Consider the following 24691-nt stretch of genomic DNA (forward strand, 5'->3'; position numbering starts at 1 on the left):
GGAAATAATGCATTACCATGTGCATACTATAGATTCTAGGAATGGCATATTTCATTGTTCTTTGCATCTCCTGTCTGTGTGTCAACAATTAATGGCATCATATGGAAATAAACTATCCTGCTTTACATTTCCTGCCAAGATTATGTTATATATTCCCTTCTGTTTTAAGAAATATATAGTAATTTATTTTTATAGCACAATCTAGCTATGTTTCAATTAAAAACTATCCATGGACACACAAACCTTTTTATGTAATAGTTTTCCAGTTCTTATATCTAAGCATTTGTTCAGAACTGTTATCAACCACTAAAGAGGGGTGAAGCTTTCCCTCTAATGTAATGTTATTTCTAACAGACTGGCCACCGAGAAAGTAAACTATGTTTGTGGCCCCAGACCCAAAGATGTCATAGCAGAAGTACTAGTGAGTCAGTGACTTATCACAGAGGTTGTGAGAAAAAAAAAAGCCACATCGGTGGTTTGCAAGAAAATTGCCACAGATGAGAGACTTGGGTGTGACCGTACATGTCACAATATGGTTGTAGAATAGGGGCCCCATATTAACATCTGGACAACTGGGAAGAGGACAGATTGGCCTAATATATTGGAGAAAAATTGGATGCTAAGCAGAGAGTCATGAGATGCTATGCAAACCATGGACTGATGCTTGGACCCTTGGGATACAAAGACAAATGGAATATCCCGAAAGAGGTGTGTATCCTCGGCATAAGGTCCATGTCAAAGCAGGGTTGTAAACTGTGTACGGGACGCCTGGGATGGGTCCTGGACTGGAGACACAGTATGTGTCCCTATTATTTGGGTTATGGTCTTTTTAAGGGGGATGACTTGAAGGCAATTTTTGAGTATTCACATGTTCTCACCCATGCAGGATAAGTGCTTTTGGGGCAGTCGGGTTGGAGAAGAGGAGACTGATTTACAGTGACCTCAAGATTTGTAAGTCCTCATTTGGGACCCAGAATTCAGAGTCTCACAGAGTTTTCATTCATTTAAATGACAATACAAACTGTTTATTTTTACAAATGGCTGGTTGGGGATCCTGGGTTCTCCATATTACAGCTGTAAAAAAAAGTAAGTTGCACAACAGTGTATACAATACCCCTTATGTACCACTGGTAGTACTTAACCTCACTGTAGGTTGGAAACTAGAGGGCTCAGGATATCTGAAAGAAGTTACTTGTGGGGAAATATATTAACTCTAGTGTCTGCAAGCTGTGGCAGATACCAAAGGTAGCCTGATACAGTAAATATGTGTTTGTGTGTTTTCCACTAGAAACTTTGGAGAAGGTAACATCCCAACTGATTTTTGATCATGTAGGCTGGTGGAACATGTTCTATATTTCTCTATACAGGCGACACTCAGAGGCAGCAAAGGTTTTGATTGTGGTACTGAGCTAAGTTTTCTTTCCTCCACATTCTTAAAGCGGTGGTTCACCCTCCATGACAACATTTTACCATAAAATGAGGCATAGTAGCGCGAGCTACAGTATGCCTGTCTTTATTTTTTTAGCCCCGTACTCACTGTGCAATCGTAGAGACAAGATTCCGACTCCCCGCGGGGAATGGGCATTCCTATGGAGAGGGAAGGTGATTGACGGCCGGCTCTGGCACGTCACGCTCCCTGAAGACAGCCGGAACAGGTCTCGGCTCTTCACGGCGCTATACGGCGCCTGCGCACAGACTATGCGCAGGCGCCGTGAAGAGCCAAGTTCTATTTCGGCTATTTCCGGAGAAGCGTGACGTGCCAGAGCCGGCCGTCAATCACCTTCCCTCTCCATAGGAACGCCCATTCCACGAGGGGAGTCGGAATCTTGTCTCTACGATTGCACAGTGAGTACGGGGCTAAAAAAATAAAGACAGGCATACTGTAGCTCGCGCTACTATGCCTAATTTTATGCTAGAGGAAAAAAATATATATATTTTTTTATTGATAGGGTGAACCCCCGCTTTAACCACGTCCTTTTCAGTAGACAGTTGGGTATTTTAGGTAGGAATCATCATATGTTGGTTTAGCCTTAAGATGAATAGAAAAAATATCCAAGCAGCCTAGTTGACAATCCATCTGATTTTAAACTTTCGAAATCGAAGTCCGTATAAGTCTAAGCAGATGTACACATGTACACATGAGTGTCGGGTTGTGAGTTATTAGTCCACTGGAATTTTTACTCCATTTTGAAAATCAACTGACTGATGTATTTGTGTGCTAAACGGGATTGTTCATTTTTTTAAGAGGAGAAAGGGAACGATTTCTCACCAGTGAGAGATTTTCTAGTGTGTTAACAAACGGTTGCAATTTTACCTGGTTAACAGCTCCTATACCTCTAAATTAGTAAAAGTCGTACTGATTCAGCATGTATAGAACCAACAAATGTATAGAACCAACAAATAGATGGTATCCTAAAAAAGATACTACCCATTCAGTCAGGTGCTTAAGCAACATCCCCATCCAGCTCTCAGAGCCTGAAATATTAAAGTAAAACTTCACACAAAACGGGAAGTTATGTTTTTTTTTTTGCCTCCACCACCCTCCTCAATCACATTTGAGCACTTTTTTGGGGGGACCACAACACCCTTCACACACATACAATGATGCAGAGAGCCTCACACCATAACACTAGTGACACTTTCTGCATCACCGAGGACCGCCCAGCACTGGGGGAGATCCAAAGAAAAAGAGGACTCACGTGTGCATTACATGGCCAGCCTGATGTTAGCCAAAAAAGCTAAGTATGAATAAAAAGCAAGAGGTACAGCCAAGGGGCATTCAGCGGCAGGAGTAAGAACTAGGTATACTAAAATTTGCCACTCAATTCAACAAGTTTTAATGTATCTTGTTGCAGCTTGCCTTAAGTGCTAAATAGCAAGCCTTACATCATGCAGCCTGATAAATCAGGACCAATGTGTTTACCGTACATAAACAGATGTTAGGTGCAATAAGTGTATTGTTGATGAAATGTCATCATTGTTATAGCGGCACACGACAGAACAGTTTTTGGCTGTTACTGACTTTCACAAAATACTAATGGTAACAAAGCAGCGGGCAGCAGGCCAGTTTTGCTTTTGCTACCAATCAGATTGTGTTTGACATCTTTCTAAAGAAAGACGGCATCTGATTGGTAGCTAGGGGGTCAGCTACTATTTTCCTTTCCTCCATATTTTGTACACGAGGCATAGTGTTTTTTATTGTTGTGGTGATTTTCTGTGGCTTTCAGCTATGTATTATTACGTAGTCACAGTTATTTATTTTTTGTTCCTGTGGGATAAAGCACACACCACCAATCTGGATAAAGTTGAATCCATCATAAATTGTTCAGATTACTCATATTAATTGACGGAACAAAGTGTGTTGTTGACATTAGCCTGATTCCAACAATAAGCAGACACAGATACTTATCTCTGAGATTTATATTCAGTATGGGGACACTGGTAGTTTACTTACTAAGGGAGAATGTTTTTTTACTTAGCTATGTGAATTTGTGTTCACTTTGAACGCCCAATCACATACAGAGGAATGCAGAATAAACTGACATGATTGGATGATTGATGTGAATACAGCTTATAGTGCATGTAAAGGATTTATTTTTTTCTGTTAGCATTGAACAGAGTAAAGGGTGGGTTACACTTTCTGTAAAGATTTTTTTGCTAAATGATCTGTGATTGAAACACCACACCGCAGGTTAATCATCCAGATACAGATTTATTTAAATGTATGATTAAATAGAAGACTTTATAACAGAGCCAACACGTTTCAGGGCTGAACCAAATTAAAGGGTTGTTCATCTTTTCACAGAAGATGAAATGGTGAACTAACTCACTTCACCTTTCCCACACCCCCAGGCCCTACTGCACTTATCTCCATCATTGATTAGCTTCTGCTGCCCGTGTGTGGGTGTTCAGGCATCTGAAAAATGCAGTACACAGCCTAGAGGCTGAGTAGCATCATAATGCCCACAATGGTGGGCATTGGTCAGCCCTGACATGTGACTGCGCTGACCAATGAGAATCTCTCTAAGTTGTCCCGGAAGAAAGAGAGGTGTAGAAGGGTGTGGCATTAAAATGCCCAGACCACTACATAAGCTAGCTTGGGTAGTGAAAGATAATCATACACAGAGGTAAGTGCTGTAGGGACGTTGTGAATTAGTTCACCTTTTAATATTTTGAGTGTAGTGCTACAACCGTAAGGGCCGCTGAGTGATGCTTATCCTCTGGAACTGCCTTGACGTTGCAAACACCTCGACTCCTCTGACACTCTAGGTTCAGACATGAATTTGACAAACACTGGTTAGTAACCTTGTAACAAACAGTACCCAGCTCAAAATAAAGGCAACGAACGTGGGTTTCAAACACTGCTGTATTGATGGCGGGCAGTGTGGATACCTCTATGCCTCTGGGCGCTAATGACAGCTGTGTAGATGAGTGTCTGGCACTGGCATATGTAGTGTCACTGAACCTCTCACGCAGATCAATCTGTGGACTGCTGCTTGTGTGAGGCTGGATCGCTGGATCTCAGTGCAGCTGCGAGCAGAACTGGGGTCCTGACTAACCTCTCAGATGTCCCCAGGCCAAGAGAACGAGCCTTCCAGTTACAGTCAAATTTATAGATTATCCCAGAATCCAGTAGTTTTAGCCCTGGTTCACACTGGGCTGCGGGAGTGAAGCCGTGCGAGTTCAGCTGAACTCGCACGGCTTCACTCCCGCTGGCAGTCCCGATTTCGGCCGCGATTTAAGAGACATCTGTGCAGGTTTCTGCACAGATGTCTATGTAAATCGCGGCCCTAAATCGCAAAAAGTAGTACAGGAACTACTTTTTGAAATCGGTGCAGCGCCGCAGATGCGGCGTCGCACCGATTAGGACAGTGTCATTGCCGACAATTGCCGGCAAATGCCGCCGATTTGAGATGCGATTTCACATGTGAAATCGTATCTCATATCGAAGCAAAACGCACCCAGTGTGAACCTGGGCTCAAAGTGGCTTCAATATTCAGTAAATGTTAGCTACGGGACCACAAATCCCCAAATACTCTGCTTCAAGACACCAAGAGCAATCTCCCTCTAGAGGCAGAAGACTATGCAATGACCTCATCCATGAGCAGTAAAATAAACAGTCACTGTTTTTTTTTGGCAAAGTCTCCCCTCCCCCATTTTTTAGTAGCCCCGCACCTGGCTACATGTGAAAAGGTGAACCTACTCTGTAAATATTAAAGCACAGTATTTTTTAGCAGCTTTTCTGAGCAGTTTAAGTCAAACACTGTGCTTTAACACTTAATTGGTCCAAATAACACACTTAAAGCATAACTCTTTTGTTGAGGAAAAAAATCATTCCCTTCTGGTTGATCTATGTACACTGCAAGGATTTTAACAAACTTTGTTGCAGATTCCTACCCTTTGTTATTCTGAAGAAATTACTGTTTGTTCCTCTGTTCTCCTGTGCTTAGTGAGTCTAATGTGAGTGGTTTCATAATTATCAACCAGCTGTAGGGCTCTAATGAGGAAAACTGCAGGGCCTGCATCCCTTTAGACGTGATTTTCTATTGGGAGTATCTTCCGAAAAATTTAATTTTTGTTGCAGGGGGATGAGAAAAATCTGACTTGTATCTTAGTGTAGACATCTGGGAAAATCAGTGAGCCAATCACACAAGCAGGACATTATGTTTCTGGGGGTGTTCTGTACACATTCTGTGTACAGAAAACCTCCAGGTAGCCATATTGCATTGCATTTTACAGAAAATTACAGAGCTGCAAATTGAAAAGGAAAGGTAATTTTTAATAACATTCATTTACAATATGACATGCGTCACAATTGTATTTGCTATATTTTAAGTGGAAGTTAAAATGGAATTACCCTTTAACTCTTAATTCAGTGCAGTCCATATATTGTTTCCTATCTTCAATCCCTGATGAAGGAAGCAGTTTCTAGCCCCCGAAACACATTTTCTCTGTTATAAGATCCTCTATTCTATCATACTATACATCAGAATAAATTACTGGTATGTAATAAAACAACCTGGACGATTAACCTGTGGTGTGGTGTCCTAAGTCCTATGTTCTGAAGCTGGATGGGCTGCCGATATGTACATTTGCAAAACATTATGTTATGTCTGAGTCAAGGCCTAAAGTGAACAGTGCTTTGCCTAGGCATTGAAGTTGGCACAGGCTAACTTAAATAGAGGACCCCACTGCTTATACTTAACTTCCCTTTGTTTCCATGCCATTTGCCGGCAATAGCAAGACCTGTGTAAGCACCATTGGGTCACTCACACTACTAGTACTGTATGTGCTGATCACAAAGCACCAGCACTGTAATGTAGTAGAAAAGAGAGGGAGTCAAATGCTCTTCTACACCAGAAGAACTAAGTATGTCACTTCCCTGCCTGGCTAAATAGAGAAGCAGGTAATGGTGAGCATAAGCAGTTAAGGGGGGCTGACGTGTTCCATTAGCAGCTATAGGGAGGAGGAGAAGAAGAACTGGTCATGTACCACTCTACACTGTTTTTCTCAGGGGTCAAGTCCTGGGAAAAAATGGCGGATGCGCGGTTGCACTGTCGGCCCGCAGCCATATTTTTTAGGGGCGCTGCTGCCCATAACGGACATTTACGGGCAGCCTGAAAAAGGGCTGTAATTTACAGGCTGCACCTAAATTAATGGGTGGTTGGCAACACTGGCCTCAATCAATGTGCGGCACTTACTATTGCGAGCTGTGTCAACGGCTGCTGGTGTAGCACCTGCTACACAGCTTGCATATTTCAAAGGCCAGTCCTGCAGGACATGGCTGCTAACAGGAATGAAGTTCCTGCTGTGGAAAAAGTACAGCCTTTCCCATGTGTTCCTGCAGGACTCAAGCCCTGGTTTTTCCTAACTCTTCCACTGGGTTATTATGACTGTTGTAGCAATCGAATTCATAAGCAGCAATAACTGAACATTAGTGATCAGAAACCAGGAACAGAGGTGGAGGAGTTGCCCGCAGCACCTAACATTATTTATTGTTTAATAGTCTCATCTACCCTGTAATGCTGCAAAACCCTACCTTGGCTCGAATTTACTTTGCTACAATTATACATTTGTCAGAAAGTGTGTGTCTTTCTTTTTCACATACTTGCATTGGAATTATTTTATGTCACCAGTATCAATGGAGCTTCCATAGCCTTTAATGTTTAGTACATATTATTATTATTTATAAATAGTTAATACAATATATTTTTTTGTATTTTTAGAGCTGGAGTAATTGATGTCAGCCAGGAGAAAAGCAACATCCTCTTACCATTTACTGTATAAGATCTCCCTTTCAGGCACAGCACCTAAGTATAGTTAACGGCTCACGCCACCTTTGGGACTATGTTACACCCACATTTAGGGTATAACATGGTGCAAATGGGACCTCCCGCCAGATTTGGTCAGGTTAAATTCTTTGTCTTGTTTTATATTTTTGTTGGGGTGTATGTGTCCAATTAGGAGAATTCCCTTTGTTCCTTGTCTTGAAGACACGAGAGGAAATTAGAGAAAATCTCTGTAAAATAAAGCCCCTTTCACACAGGCTGTTAGAACAGGTCCACCTGTCAGTTTTTCAGACAGACCTGATCGGACCCTCCAGTCTCTCATATGGAGCGGTGGATCCGCTGACATCTATCGTCATCTGATCTTATCCTGTCTGCCAAAAACAGATGGATGGTGGTTCTATTCTTCATCTGTCTGTCAGATCAGAACGGATGACATCAGTTGGAAATGGAGAGGTGGTCCATTTCCATCATATTTCCCCATAGAGGAGAGTGGCACCATGTCCATGTCTGCTCTGCATAACAAAGCAGACATGAACCTGTCATCCACCTGCTCAGTGGGGATCAGCGGAGGGATCCCCTGCTGAGCAAGCGGATTCTGCTTAGCGGGGGCATCCGTGAGGAAGGGGCCTGATGGGAAATCCACTCTCAGTCAGTAACCATTTAGATAAATCTCCTTATTGGAAGATCTCCACTCTATGCATGTTCCAGTGTCAACTGTTAAACTTTGAATTTGCTATTGCTTCCTGGCCTAATTTACAATTACTTAGAGGTTCGAAATACGGTACTTTAAATTGTCCTTTTTTAGATACATATTTAAACTGTATCTTTTTAATCCTGATTGACAGATTTAATATATCAAATAAAGTAAACTGCAGGCTGGTCTGTTTCTATTTTTGTTTTTACAGCAGCCGTGAAGGGGAACAAAACAGTGGAACTGAGAGTGGACACTAAGCAGGCCTTATGTGCTATCACATGTTATCCCCGTGTTTGCGTGGGTTTCCTCCAGGTACTCTGGTTTCCACAACCCAAAAACATGCTGGTAGGTTAATTGGCATCTGGACCTAGAGTGTGTGTTTTGTATGACTGTGGTAGGGGCTATCACTTTAAAAAGGAACAAATGTGAAAGGTGTCCTGTAATATGTTAGCACTATAGTAATATGCGAAATAATGTTTAATTGAATATATATATATATATATATATATATATATATAAAATCAATTATTAATCAATGTCACCATTGTTCTAGGTAAATATATTTCTAAAGGTGCTATTGGAAAAAATGTTACTGCGCTGATCTAATTATCCAAAAAGTGCAATTTCATAAAGTGCTATTAAGCTGTGAACTAAATTAGTGCACCAACAGCCGTAGATAAAGTGCCATATCAAGTACAACGACATAATTGATATATTATATGAATAAACGTACGTGAGTCTATCACGCTATACCAAAAAATAATAAATATATAAATAAATAAATGGATGTTACAAAAAATGTGCAATAAACGAAACAACAGCGGTTAATTGTCAACATGGAATATCAAGGGACAAAATCACTGCACGTTGTGCTCCTGTTGTGGAAATGTTACCGCTGATAGTGCTACTTATGTGAAATGAGTACCAGAAAAAAAATATATATATATTACATTTCAAAGTCCCATAAATAACTAGTAAATGTGCAAACAGCACTAAAAAAGTTCAATAATGGAACAGCAAACAATTTCGCAATTGAGCGATGGATTCCAATGTGGTAAGTAGGGAGGGGTTCAATGCTGGTAGTGCTTATTGCGCGAAGTGAATAATTAAAGGTGCAGCTGTCTCTTCCACCCGACAAACATGTGCCACCATCACCAACGGCTAGACTGAACACTCACCAGACCCCAAATAGTAAAGGCCACAAAATGGTTTATTTTCTGACCGCCACTGGGTATATCCTCCTTCTCCCTTTTTCAAGAATTTCCTTATTGCCTAAAAAACAAGGGGCTCATCATAGTGTAGTATTTAAAAAAACGTATTTATTAAAATAATAAAAACAGTGCACTTACAAGAAAAGTGCCTCTGACCGGCACTGAGTATCTCTGGCAGTGTCAAGCGTTATAGCCGCTGACCAGCGTTTGTGTTGTTACTCGAGTGGTGTGCATCCTTCGCTCCTGTTCCCCTGTATGTCTACAGATGGTTCCAACGCGCTGGTGCACTCCCCCTTCGTGTGTGTCCAAACAGCTTCTACGCGTTTCGCAATACTTGCATCATCAGGAAAGCTCTATTGACTAGGTGCTATTGACATGGAATTTAACAACCCATGCAATCAATACATACAAACCAACCAAAGCAAATAAGTTCAGAAATTAAGTTTCAGTATGTCTAATAAAATGGAATGAAACAGGGAAAAGGTATTGAACACACTAACAATACTGAAATGTATTTAATACTTTGTACAAAATGATTTTGGCCCATTCTTCCACACAGTCTTCAAATCTTGAAGGTATAATGGTCCTCGTCTATGAACTCTGATCTTTAGTTCTTTCCATAGATTTTCTATTGGATTCAAGTCAGTCGATTGGCTGGGCCATTCTAGCAGTTTTATTTTCTTTCTTGGAAACCAATTGAGAGTTTCCTTGGCTTTGTGTTTGGGATCATTGTCTTGCTGAAATGTCCTCCCTCATTTCATCATCCTGGTAGATGGCAGCAGATTTTTATCAAGAATGTTTGCTACATTTTTCCATTCCTCCAATGATATGCAGTTTGCCAGTACCATATGCTGAAAAACAGCCCCACACCATGATGTTCCCACCTCCAAACTTCACTGTTGGTATGGTGGTGTTTTTGGGGTGATGTGCAGTGCCATTTGACCTCCAAACATGGTGTTTATTAACCACTTGCTTACTGGGCACATAAACCCCCTTTGTGCCCAGGCGAAATTTCAGCTTCCGGCACTGCGTCGCTTTAACTGACAATTGCGCGGTCGTGCGACGTGGCTCCCAAACAAAATTGGCGTCCTTTTTTCCCCACAAATAGAGCTTTATTTTGGTGGTATTTGATCACCTCTGCGGTTTTTATTTTTTGCGCTATAAACAAAAAAGGAGCGACAATTTAAAAAAATATATATATATTTTTTTACCGGTTGCTATAATAAATATCCCAATTTTTTTTTAAAAAAACTATTTTTTTTCTCAGTTAAGGCCGATACGTATTTTTCGACGTATTTTTGTAAAAAAAAAAAAAAAAATCGCAATAAGCGACTGGTTTGCGCAAAAGTTATAGTGCCTACAAAATGGGGGATAGATTTATGTTTTTTTTTTTTTTTACTTGTAATGGCGGCGATTTGCGATTTTTTTGTCAGGGCTGCGATATTGCAGAGGACGTATCGGACACTTTTGACAAAATTTTGGGACCGTTCACATTTATACAGCGATCAGTGCTATAAAAATGCACTAATTACTGTATAAATGTGACTGGCAGTGAAGAGGTTAACACTAGGGGGTGAGGAAGGCGTTAAATGTATTCCCTCATTGTGTTCTTACTGTGTGGGGGGAGGGGACTGACTGTGGGAGGTGACCGATGCTGTGTCCCTATGTAAAGGGACACCGATCGGTCTCCTCTCTCCCTCACAGCACGTGGAGCTCTGTGTTTACACACAGAGCTCCACGTCCTGCTGTGTTACCGTCAATCGCGGGTGTCTGACGGACATCGCGGCTGCCAGACACTCGCATCGGCTCCCGAGCGATGCGCTGGGCACGTTGTTTCCCCGCTGCGCGCCCCCAGTGGCGCGCACAGGGAACAACAACAGCAGGACGTCCAGGGACGTCCACCCGGCACTTGAGAGCCGCGCTGTGGACGTCTTTCGACCATAGCGCAGATCTCAAGTGGTTAAGGCATCCAAAGAGTGTCTCATCTGACCGGACTATATTCAGGCTTGTCTAAATGTTGTGCCACAAATTTTAACCACTTGAGCACCGGGCCATCGTCAAATGACGGCTTCACGGTGACTCTGAATATTCAACAGGACGTCTATTGACGTCCTGTATTCCTCCGGCCACTGGGGGGCGCGCGAGCGCGCCCGGCGCGTCCCCGAGATGCCAATGCGCGTGCCTGGCGGTCGCGATGTCCGCCAGGTACCCGCGATCGGTAACGACAGAGCAGGGACGTGGAGCTCTGTGTGTAAACACAGAGCTCCACGTCCTGTCAGGGGAGAGAGGAGACCGATCTGTGTCCCTTGTACATAGGGACATAGATCGGTCACCTCCCCCAGTCACCCCCCTTCCCCCACAGTTAGAACACAATACAGGTATACATATTAACCCCTCCCTCACCCCCTAGTGTTAATCCCTTAAATGCCAGTCACATTTATACAGTAATTAGTGCATATTTATCGCATTAATCGCTGTATAAATGTGAATGGCGCCAAAAACGTGTCAAAAGTGTCCGATGTGTTCGCCGCAATGTCACGGTGACAGTAAAAAAATCGCAAATCGCCGCCAATACTAGTAAAAAAATTAATAAAATAAAAATGCCATAAATCTATCACCTATTTTGTAAACGCTTTAACTTTTGCGCAAACCAATCAATATATGATCATTGCGATTTTTTTTACCAAAAATATGTAGAAGAATACGTATCGGCCTAAACTGAGGAAAAAAAATGTTTTTTAAAAAAAATTGTGATATTTATTAAATCAAAAAGTAAAAAATATTGTGTTTTTTTTTTAAATTGTCACTCTTCTTTTGTTTATAGCGCAAAAAATAAAAACCGCAGAGGTGATCAAATACCACCAAAAGAAAGCTCTATTTGTGGGAACAAAATGATAAAAAAATTGTTTGGGTACAGTGTAGCACGACCGCGCAATTGTCATTCAAAGTGCGACAGTGCTGAAAGCTGAAAATTGGCTTGGGCAGGAAGGTGCGTAAGTGCCCGGTATGGAAGTGGTTAAATGAACTTCAACATGCTTTTTCTACAGCAATGTGGTCTTGCATGGTGAGCGCGCATACAGGCCATGGCCGTTAAGTGCATAACTTATATTTTTTTTTAAACAATTGTACCTGCTAATTCCAGGTCTTTCAGAAGCTCTCCACAAGTGGTCCTTGGCTCTTGGACAACTCTTCTGATAATTCTTTTCATTCCTCTGTCAGAAATATTGAGGGGAGCACCTGGTTATGGCAGGTTTATGGTGAAAATATATTCTTTCCACTTCTGGATTATGGTCCTAGCAGTGCTCACTAGAATATTCAGAATTGTATTAATCCTTCTGTAACTAATACCATCAGTATGCTTTGCAACAATAAGGTTGCAAAGGTCTTAAAAGAGCTATTTACTTTTACCCATCGTTAGATGTTTCTTGTGTGACACCTTGGTAATGAGGCACCTTTTTATAGGCCATCAGTTGAGACTGAACCAGCTACATTTACACTGACAAGGGGCAGGATTGCTTTCTAATTTCTAAAAGATTTCAGCTGGTGTCTTGGCTTTCCATGCCTTTTTGCACCTCCCTTTCTTCATGTGTTCAATACTTTTTCCGTGTGTCATTCCATAATATTACACATTTCTTTGTATGTATGGATTGCATTGGTTTCTACCGACGTGGTGAAAATTTCATGTCAATAGCACCTTTAGAAATATATTTACCAAGAATAATGGTGACTTGTTCAATACTTATTGTACCCACTGTATATATTTATATATACACAGCATATATACTTTTTTAGATATTCACTAATAATTTAGATTTTGACATTTTTATAATAAATAGATATTAGTGTCCCTGAAAATAAGCATATACAGTATATTTAATGCATAAACATGGTATGCAAACATTTTAAGCTTGGATTTATTTTGCTATTATCAATGTGTTAGTAATATGATTGTTTATACTTATGTATAACTTATAGCTATATATAATATATAGGTGTGTGTTTGGACATATAGTATCTCAAAAAGGGTGTACATGCACCCTCACATTTTTGTATATATTTTTTTATTTCTTTTCATGTGACAACACTGAAGAAATGACACTTTGCTACAATGTAAAGCAGTGATTGTACAGCTTGTATAACAGTGTAAATTTGCTGTCCCCTCAAAATAACTCTACGCACAGCCATTAAAGTCTAAGGCCCCGTACACACGACAGAGGAACTCGACGTGCTTGGCACGTCGAGTTCCTCGTCGAGTTTTGGGATGAAGCCGCCGAGGAGCTCGGCGGGCCGGCTTCTCCCATAGAAGAACGAGGACAACGAGAAAATAGAGAACATGTTCTCTATTTTCTCGTCGAGTTCCTCGGCGGCTCCATCGAGCCAAAACTGTACAGACGACAGAGATTCTCGGCAGAATCCGGGTTTTGACCGAGTTTCTCGGCGAATTCTGCCGAGAATCTCTGTCGTGTGTACGAGGCCTTAACCGCTGGCAACAAAAGTGAGTACACCCCTAAGTGAAAATGTCCAAATAGGGGCCAGAGTGTCAATATTTTGTGTGGCCACCATTATTTTCCAGCACTGCCTTAACCCTCTTGGGCATGGAGTTCATCAGAGCTTCACAGGATACAACTGGAGTCCTCTTCCACTCTGACATCACAGATCTGGAGGATGTTAGAGACCTTGCGCTCCTCTACCTTCCGTTTGAGGATGCCCCACAGATGCTCAATAGGGTTTTAGCCATGCAGACCAATTTGTTGCCGTGTGTGGCGCATGGTCTGAGCACTGACAGGCTGACCCCCCACTCTTTCAACTTCTGCAGCAATGCTGGCAGCACTCATTTGTCTATTTCCCAAAGACAACCCCTGGATGTGACACTGAGCATGTGAACTCAACTCCTTTGGTCGACCATGGCGAGGCCTGTTCTGAGTGGAACCTGTCCTGTTAAACCGCTGTATGATCTCGGCCGACATGCTGCAGCTCAATTTCAGGGTCTTGGTAATCTTCTTATGGCCTAGGCCATCTTTATGTAGAGCAACAATTCATTTTTTTTCAGAAACCTCAGAGTTATTTGCTATGAGGTGCCATGTTGAATTCCTAGTGACCAGTATGAGAGAATGAGAGCAATAACACCCAATTTAACACACCTGCTCCCCATTCACACCTGAGAACTTGTAACAGTAACATGGCACATGAGACCGGGGAGGGGCAATGGCTAATTGGGCCCAATTTGGACATTTTTGCTTAGGGGTGTACTCACTTTTGTTGCCAGAGGTTTAGACACTAAATTCTGTGTGTTGAGTTATTTTGAGGGGACAGAAAATGTACACTGTTATACAAGCTGTACACTCATTACGTTACATAGCAAAGTGTAATTTCTTCAATATCACAAAAATGTGAGGGGTGTACTAACTTTTGTGAGATACTGTGTGTATATATATATATATATATATACACACACACACATATATATATATATATATATATATATATATATATATATACAATTGGAGCTGCTATATTTGCCTTCTACCTATAAATATTGCTGTGCCTCTTGTTCAGTGTTTTTACTTTTTTTTTAATCTCTGGTCAGTGCTGTGTACGTTCTGGTATGAATTTATATTATAAATACATTTGTTATTAACCACATATTAGATATTAGCCCAATATGTAGATTAAGAACATTTTTCATGATAGTGGTCCTTTAAAGCCTAATTCCAGGCTCAGCCCTCCACCATTACTCCCTGGAGCCACCCCTGTTTTGCTTTATTTATACTCACCTCTTTCCAAAGTCTTCAGGCCATTTGAGTGACATGCTAGGTCCTCTTTATTTTTCAGTCTTCTACTGGAGGTGGGAAGTCCTCCATATTGCAGCGAGTGGTGCTGATGTGATGATGTAAGTGTGGCTCTCTGTATCATTATGCTATGAATAAAGGGTGGTATGATGACAGCCCCTCAGAGGGTAGGCCCATGATGTCCTGCTTCATTATATTGTCTTCAATCTTCTGGGTTGAGTGACGCTGAGTGACTGAGGATATCTAGTGGTGGAAAATAAGTACTATGGGTACAGCTTCAGACTAAAGGTCATTGCAGCAGGAGTTTTTTTTTTTACCAGCTTGGAGACCAAAACATGTAGCCTGGGGTTGAACTTTAGGTTATACACAGCAACTAAGTTGCCATACCAGTTATGTGAAGTGTGAACTCTTAATTCTTTTCACTGCCAGCCATGTTGTCTTTTCTACTGTTGTCCTGTATTTTTACATCTAAAAGAAGAGCTGTGAATCTTCCTCCTGGTTTCATATCTTCTATAGGCTAACATGAAAGACTTACAGGACCAAACACTTAAAGCCGATCTTGCACTTGAATACAATCACCATAATATAGTAGTAGAAAACTAGTAGCCCTGAGTAGATCAGAGCAGGGGAATGACAGATCCATCACAGACTTGAGGTAGCCAGGTGTAAACTGACATAAGTCAGTTTGTACTCCCCTCGGTCCATAGGGGTGAATGAAGGGTTTGATCAGGTCCGCCTGAAAAACTGACAGGTGGACGTTATCAGACCTTTGTGTGAAAGGGGCATAAGATTTCCTTTTATGCCTGTGAGTTGCCCATTTATCAGTAGAGTACATGTAGTATCGATTAAAAGGCTTAATTACATGTCCATTTGGTGCACCTGGATACTGGAAATGGTGGTGGTAATCTCATTACTGGAAGCCTGGGGCTTTATTAGTGTAGTGACCTGGCTCTTCCAAAGACTCATACTGCCGAGCTAGCCTTTAATTCTCTCTTCTAAACAGGAAACTGTTACAATGGAACCGAGATTTATATGAACATTCTATACATCCCGACTGGGAGCCAAAAACACGGTTGTAAAACTCTACACCCACTAATTGTTTTAATGCATGTGGATCAACAGTTAATGGCACAGTAACCTCAAAATTCTACTTTCCTTAAAGTGAGTTAAATCAGACTTTGTAGTCAGCATTTTCTTACTATTTCAGTCCGCTTCTACAAACACCATTAGATTATTTCAAAAAGAACTCCAAAAATATAAATATTACACCTACTTTGGGCCAGCTTGGATCATAGGAATTATGCAAATGCCACCTCCATGTGGTTGATGGTGCAGCTTTAACTTGGGCCACATTCACATGGCAATTTATGCGCGGCTAGGGGTAGATGCCGGCAAGAATAAGTAGACACCATATGCAAGCACCTGAAGCTGTCAGTGGTGGCTGTCAGATTTGTACAAATCAATGACCAGTGCCGCCAGTTTTTGCATTAGCATTAGCCTCTAATCAACTCTGGACGCAGCCAGGGTCAAAGTCTTTGTGCAGTTTTAGCTGCAGCTAATCAGCCAGTTTGTATACGGCTATTGGACATGTGCATTCGTTTTCGTCTTAATGCATTTTTGTCCGAATTTTGGGTATTTTCATTATCGTTTTAATAAACAAAAATGAACGCGCAAAATCCGAAAGATCCTACATAAAAAATGCTTTATTTTCGTTGCTACAACAGTTCGATATAGATAGGAGATTTGAGATGATGCTGACAATAGCAATCTGTGTCTATCGAACCTGTGATCGAATGTGCCTAACCTTAAAGCAGAGTTTCACCGCTTTTCTGAACCCTCCCCCCCTCCGGTGTCACATTGGCATCTTTTGGTAGAAATGGGGATGCAGATATCTGTCTAAGACAGGTATTTGCACCCACTTCTGGGCATAGACTCCCATGAGAATCATGCCACTCCCCCCCCCCCCCCGCTGTCTCCTGGGGAACACACTGGACCAAGGAGAGAGCAGGAGAGAGCGGGGGCCAGTGAGGGTGCGCCGCGATACTCGGCAAGCCTCAATGCTTCACTTCCTGATTCCCTTACCGAGGATGGCGACGGGGGCAGCCGAGAGACAAACGATTGCTCGGCCTCGGCTGCCGACATCGCGGGTGCCCTGGACAGGTAAGTGTCAATTTATTAAAAGTCAGCAGCTGCAGTATTTGTAGCTGCTGGCTTTTAAAAAAAAAATTGGGTGGACCTCCGCTTTAACTCTATTAGTCCAAGATTATTCTACATAGAGAGGAAAGATTTGACATAGAGAGAAAAGATTCAACATTATAGAGACAGTGTTGGGGTAGACAATTCGACATGAACAACGAAGATTCGACTAAGTGGCAAAAAACAAGCTTATGGTGTCTGTCAAAAGTTTTAAGAAGATTCGACAAGCAGCTAAACTGTACGACGCCGCAATCGTACATTTCTGGTCAAATGCTCGGCCCATAGGCTATAGAACAAGGGTCTTGAAACTATGGCCCTCCAGTTGTTCAGGAACTACAATTCCCATCATGCCTAGTCATGTCTGTGAATGTCAGAGTCTTACAAGGCCTCATGGGATGTGTAGTTCCGCAACAGCTGGAGGGCCGTAGTTTGAGGATCCCGGCTATAGAAGAATTTGAATGTTGGTTGACTAGTAAAAATAATTTATAAATATAATTATTACTAGTGTCATATAACATTAAAATTCTTCTATAGATTCTAGGCGGATCATTCGACAGGAAATGTACGATTGTGGCATTGTACGGTTTAGCTGCTCCGTCGAATCTTCTTAGAATTCGACAGACACAATGAGCCTTCAATGACAGATTCAACCTTAATTAATTCAGATTTTTGGACGAATGCATTTTTTAAAGAAACAAAATAAATAAAAATTAATTGCTGGAGTAACTAAATATAAAATTAAATTCCGAAACAAAATATTTCAGTGTGCACATGTCTAACGGCTATAGCACAGAGTGTTGCTGTGTCCAGAGATGCCATTTAGCACCAAATTATTCATGGCTAAACTGTCTTGTGAATGTAGGCTAACTGTTGTTGTTTTTTTCTAAAATCCCAGCTCCCCTATGTACCAATATAACATCAATGTACTTATTTTTCAAAAATAAAACATCTTTCCATTAATTCTACACAGAGTTACCTCACTCTCTTCATAGTTGTCTAAAAACACTGCTCAATTACTTCTGCCATACTTCCTGGTCAGACTTTAAGTCTTGACACAGGAAGAAGTTGACCAGCTGATCACATTAGCACACACCCTGCATCATCTACCTTCAGCTGGTCAACTTGTTCCTGTGTCATGACCTAAAGTCTGTCTAGCAAGTAAGGCAGAAGTAATTCAGAAGTGTTTTAAATCAGCTGTGCAGAAAGTAAGGTAAGCGTGTGTAGAATAAATAGAAAGCTGTTTTATTTTTAAAAAATAAGTACATGGATGCTATATTGGTACATAGGGGTGCTGGAATTTAGAAAAATATTCAATTTAAAGGGAAATATATTCTCACCAAAGCAAGGGCACACTGGGACAGGCAGCTTTTCCCTCACCTTTTGTTCCAGTGACAACTGTCAACCATACTATTGTCCCCTTCATTTTGTCCTGGGGATGTTTGGTCATCCTAACTGGAAAAAATTTACCGAAACTTAACAGAGGTTCTAACCCTTCCCCTCTCTGTCCAGAATTAAAAGAAAACCCCTTTGTCCATTTCAGTTTTGCATTGCTCTTTTGACATGTTCTTATCCTAGACCCAAAATATCAACAAGCACAACTGTGACTATTGCTTCTCTTTATAATTTAGGGGCTCACAATATACTATAAGCAAAATAGTACTTATCTTTAACTTATCCGCAAACCCAGGGTGCAAACCCAGCACATAACATCACTTGAAGAACACCATCCCCACAGTGAAACATGATGGTGAAGCATCATGCTGTGGGAATGTTTTTAGGCAGTCGGAACTGGGAAACTGGTCAGAGTTGAGGGAAAGATGGATGGTGCTAAATACAGGGATATTCTTGAGCAAAGCCTGTACCACTCTGTGTGTGATTTGAGGCTAGGACGGAGGTTCACTTTCCAGCAGGACAATGACCCCAAACACACTGCTAAAGCAACACTTGAGTGGTTTGAGGGGAAACATGTAAATGTGTTAGAATGGCCTAGTCAAAGCCCAGATCTCAATCCAACAGAAAATCTGTGGTCAGACTTAAAGATTGCTGTTGAACTTGAAGGAGCTGAAGCAGTTTTGTAAGGAGCAATGGGCAAAAATCCAAGTGGTAAGGTGTGACAAGCTCATAGAGACTTATCCAAAGTGACTTGGAGCTGTGAAATTCACACAATATGCTCCTAGTAGAGCACTGGGTTCAGCGGGACAAACGAATGTCGTTGTCCCTAGGGTGAGGAAACAGAGACGAGGAGGATGCGCTTTCTTGGTGCAGGGGTGTAAGGTATGGAATGATTTACCGTTGGTCCTAAAAAAACACCACCAATTTGCTAAGCTTCCGGAAGAGTTTGAAGACCTTGCTCTTGCAGAAGAGTTATGGGGGCTTATAGGTCACTGCATCCTGGCCAGTAAGGGAGCTAGATTAAGAAGATCAGAATTTCACTGCTCATTATAGTCATACGCATCGAGGCCCATGGGTAAGACTGCGTTTATAAGCATTTTTTTAATAATAATAATAATAATAATAATAATAATAATAATTGGCTTTAGGGGCGGGGTGAGTAGTTATGCAAATTGACCTTTTCTGTTATTTGTCCTATTTGTTGTTTGCTTCACAATAAAAAAAAAACATCTAAAAAGATGTGGGCATGTTCTGTAAATTAAATGATGTAAATCCTCAAACAATCCATGTTAATTCCAGGTTGTGAAGCAACAAAACACGAAAAATGCCAGGGGGGGGGGGGTAAATACTTTTGAAAGGCACTGTATATGGGAGCTGTTTTGCCTGCCAAAAGATTTTTTTATTTCTGTCTATCCAGTCCTAAAAGTCAGTCAGCCCTGCCACCACCTAGCGGCATGTTCCTTGCTCTGCAGCACAACTGATTGGATCCTTGTACTGTTACTCCCTCTACCAGACTGAGCTGTACAGGGATTGCAAAAGGCTAATGCCAAGTCACACTGCTTTCATTAAAAAATATACATTTAAAAGGTGTATTAATTAATTAATCCAGAGCTGCATTCATTTGTGTATTTTATATCTGCCTGAATCTCGGCTTTACATTTTGTAACAGGATTTTAGTTACGTCTCTACTTTGAATGACAATCTTATGTATGGCTGCTGTACTAGTTAAAGCAGCTTTGCCCTTCATTAAAATCTGTTATAGCAGCCCGTTAACACCACTGTAATGATAGGACCAGTGTGACTTCAATTAAGTGTACAAGAATTTGTTGAGTCTTCTGTGCCAAAATGAACACCATGCCAAACATTATATTGTTGCCCATATGGTTGGGGTATGATTCAGCTGGCCAGTTTTTGTTTAAAGTGACCCTTCATAACTTGGCAGGAGATTATGACCAGAACTACTCTGTAGAAGGAGAAGAAGATGAATACATACAGCAGTGTTGTCAGTCCTGTCCAGTTTTCCTTATTCCCATAACATAGGAGGAGGTAATCTGTCATTCCCTGGGAGGGAAGTAGGCAGGGGTGACAGCATTTTTTTAAATTTCAGTCCTGCAGAGATCATTGTGTTGTCACCTCAACTTAGTAGCGCATTGGATGTCTGGCAGGTCAACTGGCATTTTTCTGTACCTTTTAGCATTTTTAAAGCAACAAAGCATTGGGAAATGTGCATGCACTACAGAGATGCATTAAATATTTTTAGACATACAATTTAATTTAAGTGTGAAAAGTTGGAGAAAGTTTTCTAAATGCAGATTAATGCAATTACAGTCCCTCGTCTTATACACGTCCATCTGTGATCAGACTTCAGTGACAGTCCTGGTAAGCTGGTCCAAGAACACCCTGTGGACTTAATTACAAAAGACTCTATTTCATGTGAACACCATAGGCAAAGCCTTGACTGAAGGCCTTAGTTCAGCTGAGGACGACGACGCAGGCAAGAGAATCATGTATTCTGATTTGAACCAGAGTGTTTTGCAAAATCTTCATATCTGCAATTGCTGGGTTGCTATATTAAGCTTTGGCTCCTTTGGGGAAGCTGAACAATTTCAAAACTCCAATGTCACATTTTATCTCAGTCATTGAAGTTGCGGCAAATGTTGACATTCGTTAAGCCAGCTAACGTTTCTCTTTGTTTCATAAATATCCAAGGCCATTTAAGCTGCAAATTAAATTGTAAACAGGGATCGTAGGATTGCACAATACTTGGAAATGGGCCATGGGTGTTTTAGGGAGCTGCAAAAAACAGATGTATTATGAAGAGGTAAAAATGAAATCCATTTTTTGTTCATGCTACCTAAAAGGAAAAGTTTTTAAATGTATAAGTACGTGTTTGATGTGAAAATTCAGTGAATTTCAACTGAAGTCACAAAAATAGAAAGATTGTGTACTAACAATCTCCATGTTGGTTGATACTATTACTTCCACCTTAGGCCCCTTTAGGCCCCTTTCACACATGTTCAGGTACACCTGTCAGTTCTTTAGGCAGACCTGAACAGTCCTTGGACTACGATGGACCGATCAGCTCTGCTAAATTCAGATCATGGATGGAAACCCTATTCGTCTATCGGATCGGATTATAATGGACAGGTGGATCCGTTTTCATCCAATCCCCCATAGTGAAGAGCATAGATCTGACAGGTCCTTCTCTCCACAGTGAGCAGAGATGAACCTGTCATCCTCCGGCTCAGCGGGGATCAACGGAGAGATCCTTGCTGAGTAAGTGGAGTCTGTCAAAACAGACAGCCACGTGTGAAAGGGGCCTTTCACTGGCAGACTAATCAGATCCGTTTTTTCAGGCGGAATCCAATCAGACCCTCCAGTCTCCTCTATGGAGCAGGGGGTGTCAACGGACATGTGAACTGACATCCAATCCGATCCAATCTGCTAAAAACACAGATAAGGGTCCGTTCAGAACCTGTCTGGTGGATCTGATCTGATGCCAGGTGTAAATGAACAGGCTGTTTACATCCGACTGCCCAAAGAGGAGTGTGGGCTGTGTCTATGTCCACTCTGCATAAGCAGAGCGGACATGGTCCAGCCATTCATCTGCTCATTGGGAATCAGTGGACAGATTCCCTGCTGAGCAGATTGACTCCAATGAAGCCTACCCTGTTGAAAGGGGCATTACTGTAATAGCAGCTGTGCAGAACTGTGCAGTTCAGTAGGCACTGGAGTAAGACTCAGTACCCTTAGTAATGTAATAGACCTGATCAGACACGCCCCCTTCTATGATACAAGTCGTGTGTTGAGAGGCGTGCCTGTTACTGAACTCATCACCTAATATAAAGTAGTTACATAGTTGGTAAGGTTGAATAAAGACGTCAGTCCATCCAGTTCAACCTGTGTGGGTGTATAAGTATGTATGTATGTCTAACATTTCCCACATCCCTGTTCATTGCTTTCTCTAAGATGCCCATCTAAGGGCATCTTAATTCAAAATTATCGACACTCCCCAATGACACCACCGATTTTGGAAGGGAGTTCCACATCCTTAATGCTCTAACAGTAAAGAACTCCTTTTGCAGTTTAAGGTTAACCTGCTTCTCCAACTTCATTGAGTAGCCACGTGTCTTCTTAAAGCGGAGGTCCCACTTAAAAAAATATTAAAAGCCAGCAGCTACAAATACAGCAACTGCTGACTTTTAATATATGGACACTTACCTGTCCATGGTGCATTGCGGCTTCACTTTCCGGTTCCCTACTGCGCATGCGCGAGCCGCGCTGCGCGTCTTCACTGGTCCCCGCTGTGTTCTGGGAGCTGTGTGTCTCCCAAAAGACAGCTGGGGTACAGAGCAGGTGTGGAAGTAGTGTAGATCACAGAGGTGATCTATGCCAGGAAGTGGGAGCAAATACCTGTATTAGACAGGTATCTGCTTCCCCCTGAAAGGTGCCAAATGTGACACCGGAGGGGGGGAGGGTTCCAAAAAGTGGAAGTTCTATTTTTGGGTGGGACTTCACTTTAAGCAACCTAAGAATGAATCGTTTTTTTTCCCTATGCTGGAATCACCATTTAGATATTTGTATATTGCGACTATATTTGTATATATCTCCTCTTAAGTGTCTCTTCTCCAGAGAGAATAAGTTGAATGTTTGTATCAGGTAGCACGTTAGATACCATCAATTTGGTTCAAATGGCCACCCTGTGTTGACCCAGCTGCTGCTTACGTCACTGTCTCCACCCCTAGTTGCTGAAATTAGGAAAAAGATCCATCCTCTGTGTAAAGATGGGTACACATGGCATTTGGCTAACTTTAATAGGGAAAGCCTTACCAACCTGTTGCAAAGATTACAGGCATCTGCTGTAATGTTCAACAGAATCCATGCTTAGGTGTCCGTTTATGAAGCAGTGAAGAGCGGTGATCCCAAGGATCACCAGTGATCACAGCCCATAAACAGTTTATGAAACAGTGATAATCGGGGGGAGAAGTGTTTGAACTTGTTTTCCCGCAGATTATCTCTACTCACAGAGAAGTCTCATAGACTGACACAGAAACGGACAGTTTATGAAGCTGTGATCTGAGCTCTTCACTGGTGATCTGTGTCAGAATTCACACTCCCCGATTCACCATCTCAGAGCTGGTGAAGTGGGGAGTGAAGAGGGAATCCTGGGGGTTCTGAGGAGAAAGGAGGAAGATTTTTAACTTCCTTCTACCTCGTTCAGACCCCCCAACACTGTAACCATGTCCCCCTGTAATTTTTATGTGTATACATATATATATATATATACATAAATAAATATATATAATGTATACATGTACATATATATAATGTGTGTGTATATACATGTATATACAATGTGTGTGTGTGTGTGTATACATATATATATTATGCAGGGGAACTCGTTATTTTAATTACATTAACCACGTGTCTTTCAGTGAACTGAGCGGTGATAATTTATCACTGCTCAATAAACTGACATCTCCGTATTTCTGTGAATTTCTGGTCCGTTCTCCACTGTTTGAAGTGTTGGAAGATCACTTCACCCCTCCAAGGGTGAAGCAATCTTCTCCGCTTCATAAACTGGCACACAGAGGAGAAAAATCTTCACCGTGAATGCCGGAGAAAGAAGCAGTGAATAGATTTCACTGCTTCATAAACGGACACCTTAGTACATAATTCGAACCATGGTATGCTGACTTTCTACTACAAACAAAATCTCATGGGGGCAGAGGCACCTGAGAGCCGATTTGAAAAATCGGCTTGGGTGAAGACTCGCTGGATCCCTAGACCGGTAAGTGTCCTAATATTAAAAGTCAGCAGTTACAGTATTTGTAGCTGCTGGTTTTTATTTTGTTCTGAAGGAGCCTGGAGTTCCTCTTTAAATGGCAGAGGATGAATTTTCTCTACTCAGAATGATAATTTAGTACTTAAGATATATTCATTTGCCAGTATGTACTACAAAATGCATCATGCCACCCTTTTTCTGGTATGCCTGCACAAATGAGATACAAAAAGCTGAACTCTGTAATAAAAGAAGTACAAAGGTTAATGATCATTGTGTCTAGAAGAGAAATGAGCTTCTGCAGGTTTCCATCGTTCACCGCTTTTCTCCAATGCTCC

The 24691-nt window shown here is 41.5% G+C and overlaps 1 protein-coding gene across 8 annotated transcripts in view; it reads left to right on the forward strand.

Moving 5' to 3' along the window:
• NTF3 (neurotrophin 3) overlaps positions 1-24691 on the forward strand; it is a 119113-nt gene that overhangs the window by 89089 nt on the left and 5333 nt on the right. For 3 of the 8 annotated variants that reach the window (XM_040345144.1, XM_040345142.1, XM_040345143.1), the window contains exon 2: positions 8195-8328. The exons of 3 other annotated variants lie outside the window; for them this stretch is intronic. In XM_040345144.1, the coding sequence (XP_040201078.1) occupies positions 8323-8328 (6 nt within the window). In that variant the 5' untranslated portion in view covers positions 8195-8322. Of the gene's footprint in view, positions 1-8194; positions 8329-15026; positions 15085-24691 lie in introns of all 8 variants that reach the window. 2 more of the 8 variants (XM_040345147.1, XM_040345146.1) reach the window with 2 other exon arrangements.

This window comes from Rana temporaria, chromosome 3 (genome assembly GCF_905171775.1).
Source record: "Rana temporaria chromosome 3, aRanTem1.1, whole genome shotgun sequence".
NCBI lineage: Eukaryota > Metazoa > Chordata > Amphibia > Anura > Ranidae > Rana > Rana temporaria.